This window comes from Sorex fumeus, unplaced genomic scaffold, assembly GCF_029834395.1.
Source record: "Sorex fumeus unplaced genomic scaffold, SorFum_2.1 ptg000122l, whole genome shotgun sequence".
Taxonomy (NCBI): Eukaryota; Metazoa; Chordata; class Mammalia; order Eulipotyphla; family Soricidae; genus Sorex; species Sorex fumeus.
Genome location: NW_026606179.1, coordinates 49,519,411 through 49,532,071, shown reverse-complemented (window position 1 = coordinate 49,532,071; position 12,661 = coordinate 49,519,411). Strand labels below are relative to the sequence as shown.

At 42.3% G+C, this 12,661-nt stretch overlaps 1 protein-coding gene across 1 annotated transcript in view; it reads right to left on the bottom strand.

Annotated features, from left to right (window-relative positions):
- The window catches only part of LRRC36 (leucine rich repeat containing 36), a 57,030-nt gene that overhangs the window by 15,255 nt on the left and 29,114 nt on the right, over nt 1-12,661 (bottom strand). The window contains exons 6-9 of the mRNA XM_056135887.1: nt 9,049-9,176; nt 5,488-5,539; nt 3,545-3,982; nt 748-1,034 (exon numbers count right to left, since the gene is read on the bottom strand). Of these exons, the coding sequence (XP_055991862.1) occupies nt 748-1,034; nt 3,545-3,982; nt 5,488-5,539; nt 9,049-9,176 (905 nt within the window). The remainder of the gene's footprint in view (nt 1-747; nt 1,035-3,544; nt 3,983-5,487; nt 5,540-9,048; nt 9,177-12,661) is intronic.

Here is a 12,661-nt window from a genome sequence, read left to right as displayed (position 1 = left end):
TTGCATGAGATCAACCCGGGTTCAATCCCCTCATAGTCCCCTGAAAGATCCCTAAGTGTAGAGCCAGGAGTAAGCCTTGAGCACCAGCAGGTGTAACCCAAACACACACACACACACACACACACACACACACACTCACTCACTCACATACTCACATGCAGGGGAAAGCAGCAGGAGGAAAGACAACTTTCCCAAAGGCAGAAGAACCATAAGTTTTGGCCTGGTAATATTATCTACTGACCTGACTTCTGAAAATCCCTTTGAACTTTTATTTTTAGGTTTTTGGGCCACATCCAGTGCTGCTCAGAGGTTATTCCTGACTTTGCACTCAAGAGCTATGCCTGGCGGTGTTTGGGGATCGAATCTGGGTTGGCTGCATGCAAGGCAAGCACCTTCCCCGCTGTACTGTTGCTCTGGCCCTCCCTCTGAGCTTTTCTAGACCACTTAGTCAGAACCACTGCTTACCCCCATTGAACCTGTGTGTGTGTGTATGTGTGTGTGTGTGTGTGTGTGTATACCTATGTATGTGTACAGACTCCCAAGCATTGCTCAAAGGGTCTGGGGGAAACTCCTGGCAATGTCAGCAGTGGCACAGGCTCAGTGGTGCTGGGCACTCCAGGGCTCCCCTGGCCAGTGCTAGGCAGGTCGGGCATGGAGTGGTGGGCTTGCACATGGGCTTCGGCCCTGGAGTCATCTCCCAGCTCCTTGGTGGGTTTTGCATACAAGCACAAACAAGCTGGCACTTGCCTCACTGCCAGCTGCATCTCTGAAGCCTTGCTTTGGATTCAGGGTGGCCAGGATGTCCTTCCTTTTGAATCCTCTCTTCGACGGACTTAATGGGTGCTTGGTTAAATTCTCTCTGTTTTCCGAAGACCCCGAAGGCAAGAGCAGGGACCGCAGAGAGTCTCCCAGGATGGAGCTGTGTGAGAAGGAACCTGACGCTGGTGTAAGATCACTAAGGTTGGAGGACAACTGTTGCTCGACATTGGCTAGCACAGCAGGGTCACTGTTGAAATGAGTTGTGGCATACAGATCTGTGGAGGAAACAGACTGGGAGATGAGCTTGCCCCTCAGCTCCCTCAAGTCTCATCAGATTGTTACCTCCGAGACATGCCAATTGTCACTCCAAACCTAGGACGTGTCTGATCAAACTCTTGCTCTCTACTGGAAAATCCGTGACATGCCCTTTCCATCCTGAGAAGTGGTATCTCCATTCTAGTTATTGAAACTAAAAAGACCAGGACATGCTCTCTCTCTCTCTCTCTCTCTCTCTCTCTCTCTCTCTCTCTCTCTCTCTCTGTCTCTGGACAATATATATTATTTTTTGCTTTTTGGCCCACACCCAGGGATGCTCAGGGGTTACTCCTGGCTCTGCACTCAGGAATTACTCCTGGCAGTGCTTGGATGACCATATGGGATGCTGGGAATTGAACCTGGGTTGGCTACCTGAAGGCAAATGCTCTACCCACTGAAGCACTGCTCTGGCCCCCCAGACATTGTCCTTGATCCACATTTTTTCCCAACACATCCTTAAATCCCTCAGTAAATCTGGAAGTGTTTATTATCTTCAGGACATAATCAAAATCTGACTCTTTCTCACCACTTCTATGGCGTTCTCCCTCTAGGGTAAACTAAATTCATCTCTTTTCTAGAGTATAACTTTCTTGTTTAAATTTTCCGGTTCTTGTTCCCTATTATTTATTCTCCATCAGTAGTCAGAGTAATCCTTAAATCAGATCATGTCCACCCTCCACTGTAAACTCTGCTACAGGTGGTGTGGGCAGCACTGAAATTTGGCTTCCTGGCACTAATCTCACACTTGCCATTTTCCTTCTGCAGCTGCCCTGACTTCATCAGTTTTCCTTGAACATGCCAAGCGTGTTCCAGCCTCAGAACATTGCACTTAGTTTTCTCAATGTCTAGAAATTTTTTCTGCTCAGTTATCCACATGGCTAATATTTCATTCAAGACTCTATCTCAGTGGTATTTCATCAGAGAAGCTTTCTCTGACTTGTTTAAAATATTACGTTCTAACTTATTTAAAATATTACTGTTCTCTGTAGCCTTGCCTGACCCATATTTATACGTTAAGTTGTAGATAATCTGATTTACCCCATTAAGAATGTAAGTGCCAGGGCAGAGCGATAGTACTTGCTATCTATCCGGTCAAGCTGGAGTCAATCCCCAGTACTCCATATAGTACCCTGAGCCTACCAGGAGTGATCCCTGAGTGCAGAGCCAGGTGTAAATCCTGAACATTGCTAGGTGTGGCCCCAAACCAAAAGCAAAAAGTTAAGAGGCATGAAGTAGAAACATACATTTTAATTCTGGTATATTATGCATGGAGCTTTAGTTTTGTTCTATTTAACTGTAGTGTTCTAGCAGCATCCAAAATAGACAAGAATTCTCTTCAATCAAGTAATAACTGAATAGTGGTTTCTATCACTTAACCTAAAACCAGATTTTTATTTTTTATTGTTTTTGACCATACCTGGCAATGCTCAGGCATACTCCTGGCTCTATGCTCAGAAATCACTTTTGGCAGTGCTTAGAGGGTCATATAAAGTGACAGGGATAAAAAGCATGTTGGATATGTGCCAGGAAAGTGCCCTTTCTAGCCTCCAAACCATCTTTTTCTAAAACTCAGAATAGGGCCCAGAGAAATAGTAAAGTGGATAGGGTGTTTGCCTTGTACACAGCCAACTTTGGTCCAATCCTCAGCATCCTATATGGTCCCCCAAGCATGCCAGGACTGATTCCTGAGTGCAGAGTCAGGAGAAACCCCTGAACACAGCTGGGTGTGGCCCAAAATAAAAAACAAACTAACAAACAAATAAAAACCCAACTAAGAATAGAAATGACTATGGCCAGAGAAGAGTTGATTTCTAGAAACATGTCTCAGGATTATTTTTTTAAAATAAATCACTGTGAGATACAGTTACAGACTTAAAAATTTTGTGATTATGTTTCAGTCATACAATGATAGAGTACCCATCCCTCCACCAGTGCCCATTCTCCACCACGAATGTTCCCAGTATCCTTCTTGCCACCCCCACTCCTTCCCACCCCTTGCCTCTGTGGCAGGAACATTCCCTCTTACTCTATTTCTCTCCCTTTGGGTGTTATGGTTTGCAATACAGGTACTAAGTGGCCATTATTTTTGGTCCATAGTCTACTTTCAGCATGCCTCTCCCATCCTGAACAAGCCCTCCAACCATCATTTACTTAGTGGTTCCTTCTCTATCCCATCTGCTCTTTCCTCCAGCACGTGAGACCTGCTTCCAAGCCATGCAGCAATCCTCCTGGCCCTTATCTCTATTACCTAAGATGATCTTTTACTAAGATAACATGGAATGCTGTGGCTCACATTTCTTTAAGTTTTCTCTAATATGTCTAGCATGTCAGACTCCTACACTGCAGGCTCCTGGAAATTTAATGGGTTGCCAGTGATCCTGAAGTACAATTGGAGAAATGTTCATTCCCAAACTTCCAGTTCAAGCTCTTGCTTCATGTCCACGAGAACAGATGAGTGACACACTCTTACCTGAACTGAGCTTCAAAAGCCTGTCGGTGCTGGAATCTGGGTTTGACATCGAGGTCAGAAAGTCTCCACAGGAATGGGATGTGGTGGCCTTCATTTCACTGGAGGGCTTTACACTGTATTCTCGGTAATTCTTGCCTCTTGGAGGCCTCTGATTAAGACTTCCATGCAGGGATAGAGTTTGAGAATAATGACTATCCAAATTTTCAAGATCAGCCTCCAAAGGTAACTGATAGGGATGAATCTGGCTAGAGTCGCCTACATCTAGGCGTTTACCCAGTGAGGCATCATGCGTGAGTTGATAAGCATCAGGTTTTGGTACCAAGTCCCTTTCCGGAGAAGAACCTGAAGACTTGTCCAAAAAAGATACGCGGTACCCTTCTCTAGTCATTTTTTCTGGGGACCGCATGGTGGACTGATGAGGTGAGTAGCGTCTGAATTCTAACCACCACCAAGGGGAGGAAAAAAAGAACAGTGAGAATTCCTCTTGCTCATTTATGGTACCTCTGTTCACTGAAGACATATTCTAGCTGCCAGGAAAAAAAGTTCTCAAGAAGAAAAAAGTTCTCAGAAATAAATGATGTTTTTATCATTTTGATAAATGGTAGCATAAAGTAATAAAAGAATTACATGAAACAACAAAAAAAATTTTGAACATTTTGTAAACAATAAGGAATCTGTAACATTCTGGAGCTATATTTTATATTAATATAATGCCCTAGGAATGTACTCCTAAAATGGTAGCATCAGAGTATTTCTAGATATTATTCTCATACTAAAAACATTAGTGTACTCCAGAGGACAATAGCTACGACTTACTTAATGTATCCCGTCTATAGATAAGCACACTCCCCAATTATTCAATCAATAAGTTTTAGGTTCACTCATTGGTAATCACAATCAAGTAAGTATCAATGAAATGAAATGCCAGAGAATGTCTTTGAAAATCTCTGTCCTTGGTTCTAAACAAGCCCCCCCCCTTTTTTTTTTTTGCTTTTTGGGTCATACCTGACAATGTTCAGGGGTTAATCTTGGCTCTGCACTCAAGAATTGCTGCTGGTGATGCTCAGGGGACCACATGGGATAATGGAATTGAAACTGGGTCAGTCGTGTGCAAGGCAAATGCCCTATCCTCTGTATCATCGCTTCAGCCCCACTAAGCAAGCGTTAGAGTATTTCTTGCAGGGTAGTGGCAAATAGAGCAGCAGACAAAAAGAGAAGTGTGGATCCCAAGAGATAGAACAGTGTACAGTGCCTTGTACACAGGCAACCTGGATTTGATCCCTGGCATCCCATGTATTCCCCCAGGGCCCCACTAGGAGTGATCCCTGAGAGCAGAGCCAGTAGTAAGTCCTGAATACTTCTGAGTGTACTCCCTCAAAACAAAAAATGAGCAATGTCTATAAATTGGGAAGCTTCATATACTGGAAGGGCGCTCATAGGAAACAAAAATATACTAGGTTGAGTTAGTCATGTTACCTTAAAAAAAAAAGGACGGAGCTTGCTGAAATCAAAATGGAACAAAAATACTTCAGGGTCTTGAATTTGCCAAGAAAAGTGTTAAGGTCTTGCATAATTAAAAATTGCGAAATGTGAAAGAATACAAGCTATATAGGCTGGGGGCAAATACCAAAAAGTATAGAAGTAATGTATAACTTACTAGTAGAGGGAAAAAAATCCAAAAGAAGGCAAGAAAGAAAGAGAAACAGAAAAGTCACTACAAAATCAAGCGCAAAGGAAGTCACACTAGCCACTCTTCAACCAGAAAGGTCTGAGCAGCAGTGAACATGCTACAACAGCCGCCCATTCCCCCACCGGAAAGCAGGGAAACTTAGCTGACTACATAGTGCTCCAGGGCTGAGACAGTTCCATCTTCTCCCAAATCCTGCCAGTTCTAGAATTCTCTGATTTGTGGGGAGAAAGATGCTCAGAGGACAAACACTTACCATCTTCCTGGGGATTCTCAGGTGGCATCTCCCTTCTTGCCAATTCTTGGATCTAAATAAAGTTGGGAAATTTAGAAAAAGGACATTTATATGTGAGTTTAAGAGCAGGGGTTCAGAATACTTTTCTATGAAAAAGCTAAGCTACCTTGGCAAACCAAGGAAATAGACCTTGAGGAAAGGTATAGATTTAAGCCTTTTTTTTGTGGGGGATGGGAGGTCTTTTGGGTCAAACCCAGTGGTGCTCATGGATCACTCCTTGGCAGGGCTTAGGGGATCATAATCAGTGCCAGGGAGAGAACCCAGGTTGGCTGCATGCGAAACAAGTACACAATCTTCTGTACTATCTCTCCAGCCCTTGCCTCTTTTAAAACAGGCATAAGTACTAGAAAGAGCACTCAGTGGGCTAAAGTACATGCAGAAGCCCCAGCTCAATCCCCAGAACCACATGTGATCCCCAGAGACACAGAGACAGAATCTTGATGTAGTAGTAGCAGAGTAGAAGAATCTTTTCTTTTCTTTAAAAAAATTTTTTTTTATTTGGCCACGCCCAGACACCCAGCGGAGCTCAGGACAGGCCTCAGGAGACCCTGAATAGTTTTCCAATATTATGCTTTCTGTTGAAAAAACAGCCACACTTGGGGCAAGAGAAAAAGTACAGCCAGTAGGGCATTTGCCTTGCATATGGCTCATCCAGGTTTGATCCCCGGCATTCCATATGGTCCCCTGAGCACTGTCAGGAGTGACTGCTGGGTGTGACCCAAAAATAAAAGCAAAAAAAAAAAACAACAAAGAAAACACCCATACTTATTTTACCTCTGGTTGAGTACTAACCACAGTAGTTATGGAGAGTTTTAATAGATTGGAAATTAATCTGTATGAGGAGTCTTAATAGGTTGGAAATTAATCAGAATAAAACAGTAACTAATTTTTTATTTGTTCTTGGGCCACACTTGAGCAAGGCCAGTGGCTTAACCCTTATCCTAACTCTCCAGAACTAGAAAAAAAATCTTAAAAGGAGTATCTTTTCGTTATTTATTCAGAAAAAAAAATTCCACTGATTTTTAACTAAAAGGATATAAAGCTAAGTATTTGGTTTCCCTTTTCTCTCAGTTCAATAAATTATTTCCACAGTTTAAGTGCTATTTAACTATAGATATTTTTGTCTCCATTTTTTTGGGGGGTCAGATCTGGCGATGCTCAGGGGTGACTCCTGGCTCTGCACTCAGGAATTACCCCTGGCAGTGCTCAGGGGACCAAATGGGATGCTGGGAATCAAACCCGGGTTGGCCGCGTGCAAGGCAAACGCCCTACCCACTGTGCTATCACTCCAGTCCCTCCATTTCTTTTAAATATTAAAAAAAAATACTAATTGGAAGTTTCTAATTCACCCAAGTATAATCTCCAAAAATAAAAATCATCTAAATACTCAGAGCTGAGAGTTAGTACAAGTCAGGGTGTTAGTACAAGCCTTGCATGTGACCAACCAGGGTTCGATCCCTCACATCCCATCTGGTCCTCATCCCTTTAAGGAGGGATCCCGGAGTGCAGAGCCAGAGTAAGTCCTGAGAACTTCTGAGTGTGACTCAATACCAAAATCAAAAACACTATGTAAATGCTAATCTAGGTGTTTTTTTTGTTAGATGAAGGTGTTGATATATCCTCTAACTGGAAAAATTAAAATAAAAATGTACCAACTTTTTATGACAGTATTAACTTTCCAAATTGTGATTAATTAATATTTGCTTTCCTTTCTCCTTCTGGCTATTTTCTGCAATTTTATTGCTAATAATTTACCAAAGAAAATGAAAACAAGTTAAATATAAAGCAGTCAATTCTGTTTCCTGCCAGCCACATGCAGGGCACTGTACTAGTTCCAACCCTCTCCCACCAATTTTTTTCACTAAAATCTTCTTTGGGGGTTGGAGCCTATCTGATGGTGCTCAGGGCTTACTCCTGAACATCTCAGGTGACCATATGAGGTACCAGAGATCAAACTCTGGGCCAGCTGTACTATCTCCAGTCCCCTTCACTAAAATCATTGTATCACTGTCATCCCGTTGTTCGGCAATTTACTCAAGTGGGCGCCAGTAATGTCTTTAATTGTCCCAGTCCTGAGATTTTAGCAGCCCTCCTTACTCGTCTTTCCCAATGATTAGAAGCTCTTTCAGGGTCTGGGGAATGAGACCCGTTATAGTTTCTGGTTTTGGCATATTGAACACGACACGGGTAGCTTGCCAGGCTCTGCCCATGCAGGCGGGATACTCTCAGTAGCTTTCCGGGCATTCCGAGAGGCACACACACACACACACACACACACACACACACACACACACACATATATTTCTCTCTATGACCTGTTGTCTACTGTCTGAACTCCATCAAATGTTGTGGATTATGGACAATGGGCAGGAAGTGTCCCAACTTCCACGCACGGCAGAGAAGTGGTCTGGAAAGTAGCCTGGAGCATGGTGGTGGTTGGGCAGTGGAGGTCGGCTGCCGGGGTTGGGCACCTCAGGGCAGGGAGGGCTCCCGCCTGCCCCCCTTGGGGCTCCCCAAGTGGAAACAGCCTGGCTCAGAGTTCGGTGGCATGGTTATGGGGGCCTCCTTTTATACTCCCGTCTGGGAGGAGCAGCCATGATATTATTATTATATGTTTTTTTTATTTTTAGGCCACACCGGCAATGCTCAGGACTTACTCCTGGCTCTGCTCTCAGGGATCACAGTGCTCGGGGCACCATATAGGATGCCAAGGATCTAATCCAGGACAGCCATGTGCAAGGCAAATGCTTTACCTGTATTATCGCTCTGCCCCCATCTTATTTTTAATTTTTACATCATCTTGCATAACTCTACCTCTTTGTTCACAGAGCTGTGCTATAATTCATATGTTCTAATGAGGTGTAAAAAGACCAACTAAGATGTAAAATTAAGTAATTAATAGGTGAGGTAAAAAATGTAACAAGCAAGTATAATAGGAGATGGAAACATGGAGTGGAGAGGAGAAATTTAAAAATAAGTCCAGTTCTGTAAAATTTGCATCCTGTTTGAGGGCCAAAATATTTGGCAGAGGCTGTACTAAAGTTATGTGTGTAAACATAACACATTTGATAATAGGGTATTGGGGAGAGAGAAAGGAGAGATTGAAATTAAGGGAGAAGGTCCTATGTGTCTTATCCTGACCTTTCCTCTTAAAGAGTCTAAATGGTTTCTACAAACAAGTCCTCTTAGATACTCATAATTTAGACTTATTTAGTGTTAATCTGGCTGGAGCGATAGCACAGCAGTAGGGTGTTTGCCTTGCGTGCAGCTGGCCCGACCGAGCTGGGTTCGATCCTCCGCCCCTCTCAAAGAGCCCGGCAAGCTACCGAGAGTATCTCGCCCACATGGCAAAGCCTGGCAATGCTCCCCGTGGCGTATTCGATATGCCAAACACAATAACAAGCCTCACGATGAAGATGTTACTGGGCCCGCTCAAGCAAATCGATGAACAATGGGAGGACAGTGCTATTCAGTGTTAACCATGAACTACTCAAACAATCGGCAAGAAAGTGAACATATTACCTGTGTCCCCGATGAGAAAGTGTCTAATTTCTGCTCTGGTATATTGTTGCCCTGGGTTGCAGAAATACTCGTTAGGGAATCCTTTATTTCCCGGTTGGGAAAGGGAATAAAAAGTCCTTTGTTTGAGTCTGTGTTAAAAGAAAGGCATACAATAAACCACTGACCTGACTTCAAAGGCAACATGTCTAATGGAAAGATACTGGAAGTCACAAGATTGAGAACTGGTTCTAGTGCCACCACTTGGAAACCATGTGAACTGGACAAATTGCTTAATCTCTATGTTTCTCACTTCGTTTGTAAACAGTGATGATAAAAACCTAAACTATCTTTCTCTTGGGGTGAGGTGAGGTTAAAATAAGATAATGTATAGAAGATGGCTTCATAAATTATGAAGCAGACATTAAGAGGAAGTCTAATATTTTTATATTTCCTAAGTAAATAAATAATGAACTTTGACACCAATTCAACAATCTCCAGATACCAAGGAAGATGGGAATAGACTCCTGACATCATAGATCCCCAAGGGCTTTAATCAACAGTCTGCAGTAATCCATCATGTCAAACTAGCCTCTTTCTGCCTTGATTTCCTTATTTGTAAATGAGAAAGACTAATCAGGACCTACTTCAAAGAGAAAAATGCCAAATTCTTAGGTCTTTCAATATATAGTATAGATTAGAGAAACAACTTTAAAAATGAAGAAAAACAAAAATTGTATCCTAGAATTCTGCTCAACCTATAAACTATGACAATTTTTTAAAAAACAGGGGGCTAGAACTCAATGCCTCTTTTGCAAACCACAACACCCAAAAGGAGAGAGGGAACAAAAGGGTATGCCCTGCCACAGAGGCAGGATGGGATGGGGAGGATGGGGGGTGGGAGGGATACTGGGATCCGTGGTGGTAGGAAATGGGCACTGGTGGAGGGATGGGTATTTGATCATTGTATAATTGAATCCCAAGCACAAAAATTTGTAAGTCTACAACTGTACCTCATGGTGTCTCACTAGTAAAAAAAAAAAAAACAAGAAAAAAAAAACCCAGGGGGCTAGAGAGATAGTAAAGGGATTAAGGCATTTGCTTTGTATGCAGTGGACCCAGTTTTGATCCACTGTACCACATAAGGTCCCCTTGACACTACAGGGAGTGCGCCCAAAACAAAACAAAAAACCAGTTGAAATTATTTTAGATTATAACACTTACCAAAAGTTTTTGCATATACTTGATGATTATTAACTTTAGAATTCTGGGATTTAGGGTCCTTTGGGAGAACTTGGTTCAAAATTTTTTTTTAATCTTCATTAGTCAAGTTCTTCTCACAGAACTGTGTAAAAATTAATCCAGTTTCCAAACTTTGTGCCTTATCAGAAAATGTGCTCTTCTCTTCTGCCTATTCTGTTTCTATTTTTATAGAAGCTTTCCCTTGCCAGCACCTGAGACCCAGGGGTAAACCCTGAGTATTGAGTGTTGCCCTAAAACAAAACAAGAATCTGTGTATCTGAAAAGAGCCTAAGTGAGGAAATCCTGATGGGGCAGCGTCTTGATACCTGGGAACTATCAGTGTTTCTCCCGAAGATAATGGAACCTAAACCCCAAACTCCTGCTTACCATTTTTTCCCTCTTTTTTTTGGTTCCACTTGGCAGTGCTCAGGGCTTACTCCCGGCTCTATGCTCAGGAATCATTCCCTGTGGTTTGGGGCGGGGGGGGGGCACATGAGATGCCAAGGATTGGACATGGGTCAACTACATGCAAAGAAAGCACCCTACCCACTGTACTATTGCTCTGGCCCCGCATTCTCATTTTCTACTGAGAACTAGCTTTAAGTTCGAAGTTTCTTCTTCATTTTGTTTGTCTGGGGGCCATTCCCAGTGGTGGCCAGGGCTGATTCCTGGCTCTGTGATCAGGGCACCATATGGGGTGCTGGGGTAAACACCCTACCCAATGTGCTATCTCTCTAGCCCTTTCACTTTGTTTTTATTGTGTTACTGCTGTGATAGAAACAGGACAATACAAACTTGGAAAAGTTTATACCACTGAATAAAGCATTTCTGTCAAAGATAATGGTGGATGACTGTCTGGTGTAGGACGTTTTAGTCCCAGGAGGAGCTCAGATATTGAAAGCATTTTAAGTTCCAAATGGACAAAGGGTGGATTTTCACAAGGATAGTTTAATTCACACTGTGCTCTGAGTTGCACTGTTTATAGCAGCTTTCCCTTGCCAGCACCTACAGATGCCAGGGATCAAACCCAGGTTCTGCTGCATGCGCAGCAAATGCACTACCCTCAGTACTAACTCTCAGACCCCAAACTCTTGTTTGTTTTGATGTTGGAATCTAAGTTTCTTTCTTTAAAAAAATTTGTTATCATTTTGGTAACATGATTAAATAAGTATTATAATGTTCATGGTTTTGATGTACAAAGTTACTGCATCTAATCACCACCAAAGTGCTCAAGACCCTCCACATTATGCCATATTTTGTTTATCCATTTACCAGTTAAAGAAACGTTTGGTTATTATGGGTAAGGCTGCTTTCATCACGGTACAGTTTTTGTATGAATGAAGGTTTTCATTGACCCTTGGGTATATTCCTGAGTCCAATTGCTGGGTTAAATGATAACTATGCTTATTCTTTAGGAACTGCCAAGCTCTTTTCCAAAGAAAACATTACTATTTTATTTCTCCACCAGCATGACACCAAAACTATAACAACCACTTGTGGGGAAATTTCTTCTAATCTTCATAATTTGTTAAGACTTTCCTATTGCAGGCATTCAGAGGGGTGTAAGTTAGGATCTTATGTGGTTTTGACTGGCATATCTCTGAAGGTTAGTGACGCTGAGCACCTTCTGTGGGCTTGTGGCCAGTTCAGGTGTTCTTTGAAGAAATGTTTATTTAATTCCTTTGCTATCTAATAGGGTTGTTTATCTTTTGTTGAGTCTAATTGCATTTTCTATAGATTGGATACTCGACCCCTGTGAGAAATTTGCTTTACAAATATTTTCTTCCATTTTACAGGCTAATATTTTTAATTCTAGTATTCTATGCAGTGCCTGTTAATGAAGGTTAATGATCTATTTTCCCTTCATTTATGCTTTTGGTGTCATATCCAAAACATGGGCTTACTCCTGGAAAGAAGAACCACTGTGCCACCTAATGACTAAGCATGCCATATATCACAACCAGGAAAGAGCAAATTTTCACTATGTGATAATTTTTCTTGCTTACACTTAATGTTTTTTTCTTCAGTTATAAAATATATCTAGCAAATAAATCTGAAGGCAAATATAAATACTGACATTGTCGTCTAGCCCAGTGTTTTACACTCAATAACCTCAGTGATAATAACCATAAGTTAATGTTTTTCCATCACTTGATCATTTGATCACTTGACTTCCTGTTAATCATCGATTTGCTCGAGCGGGCGCCAGTAACGTCTCCATTTGTCCCTGTCGCATGCTAGTGTAGCCCAATGGCACTGTTCGTTCTAGGAACACGAAGAGCCTCAAAACAATCGTTCAGGGTCTTGACGAAGAAGTCTGACCATCTGGTAGGTGGGCGGCCCCGCGGTCTTTTGACGTCCTGTGGAATCCAGTCGGTAACAGCTCTAGTCCAGT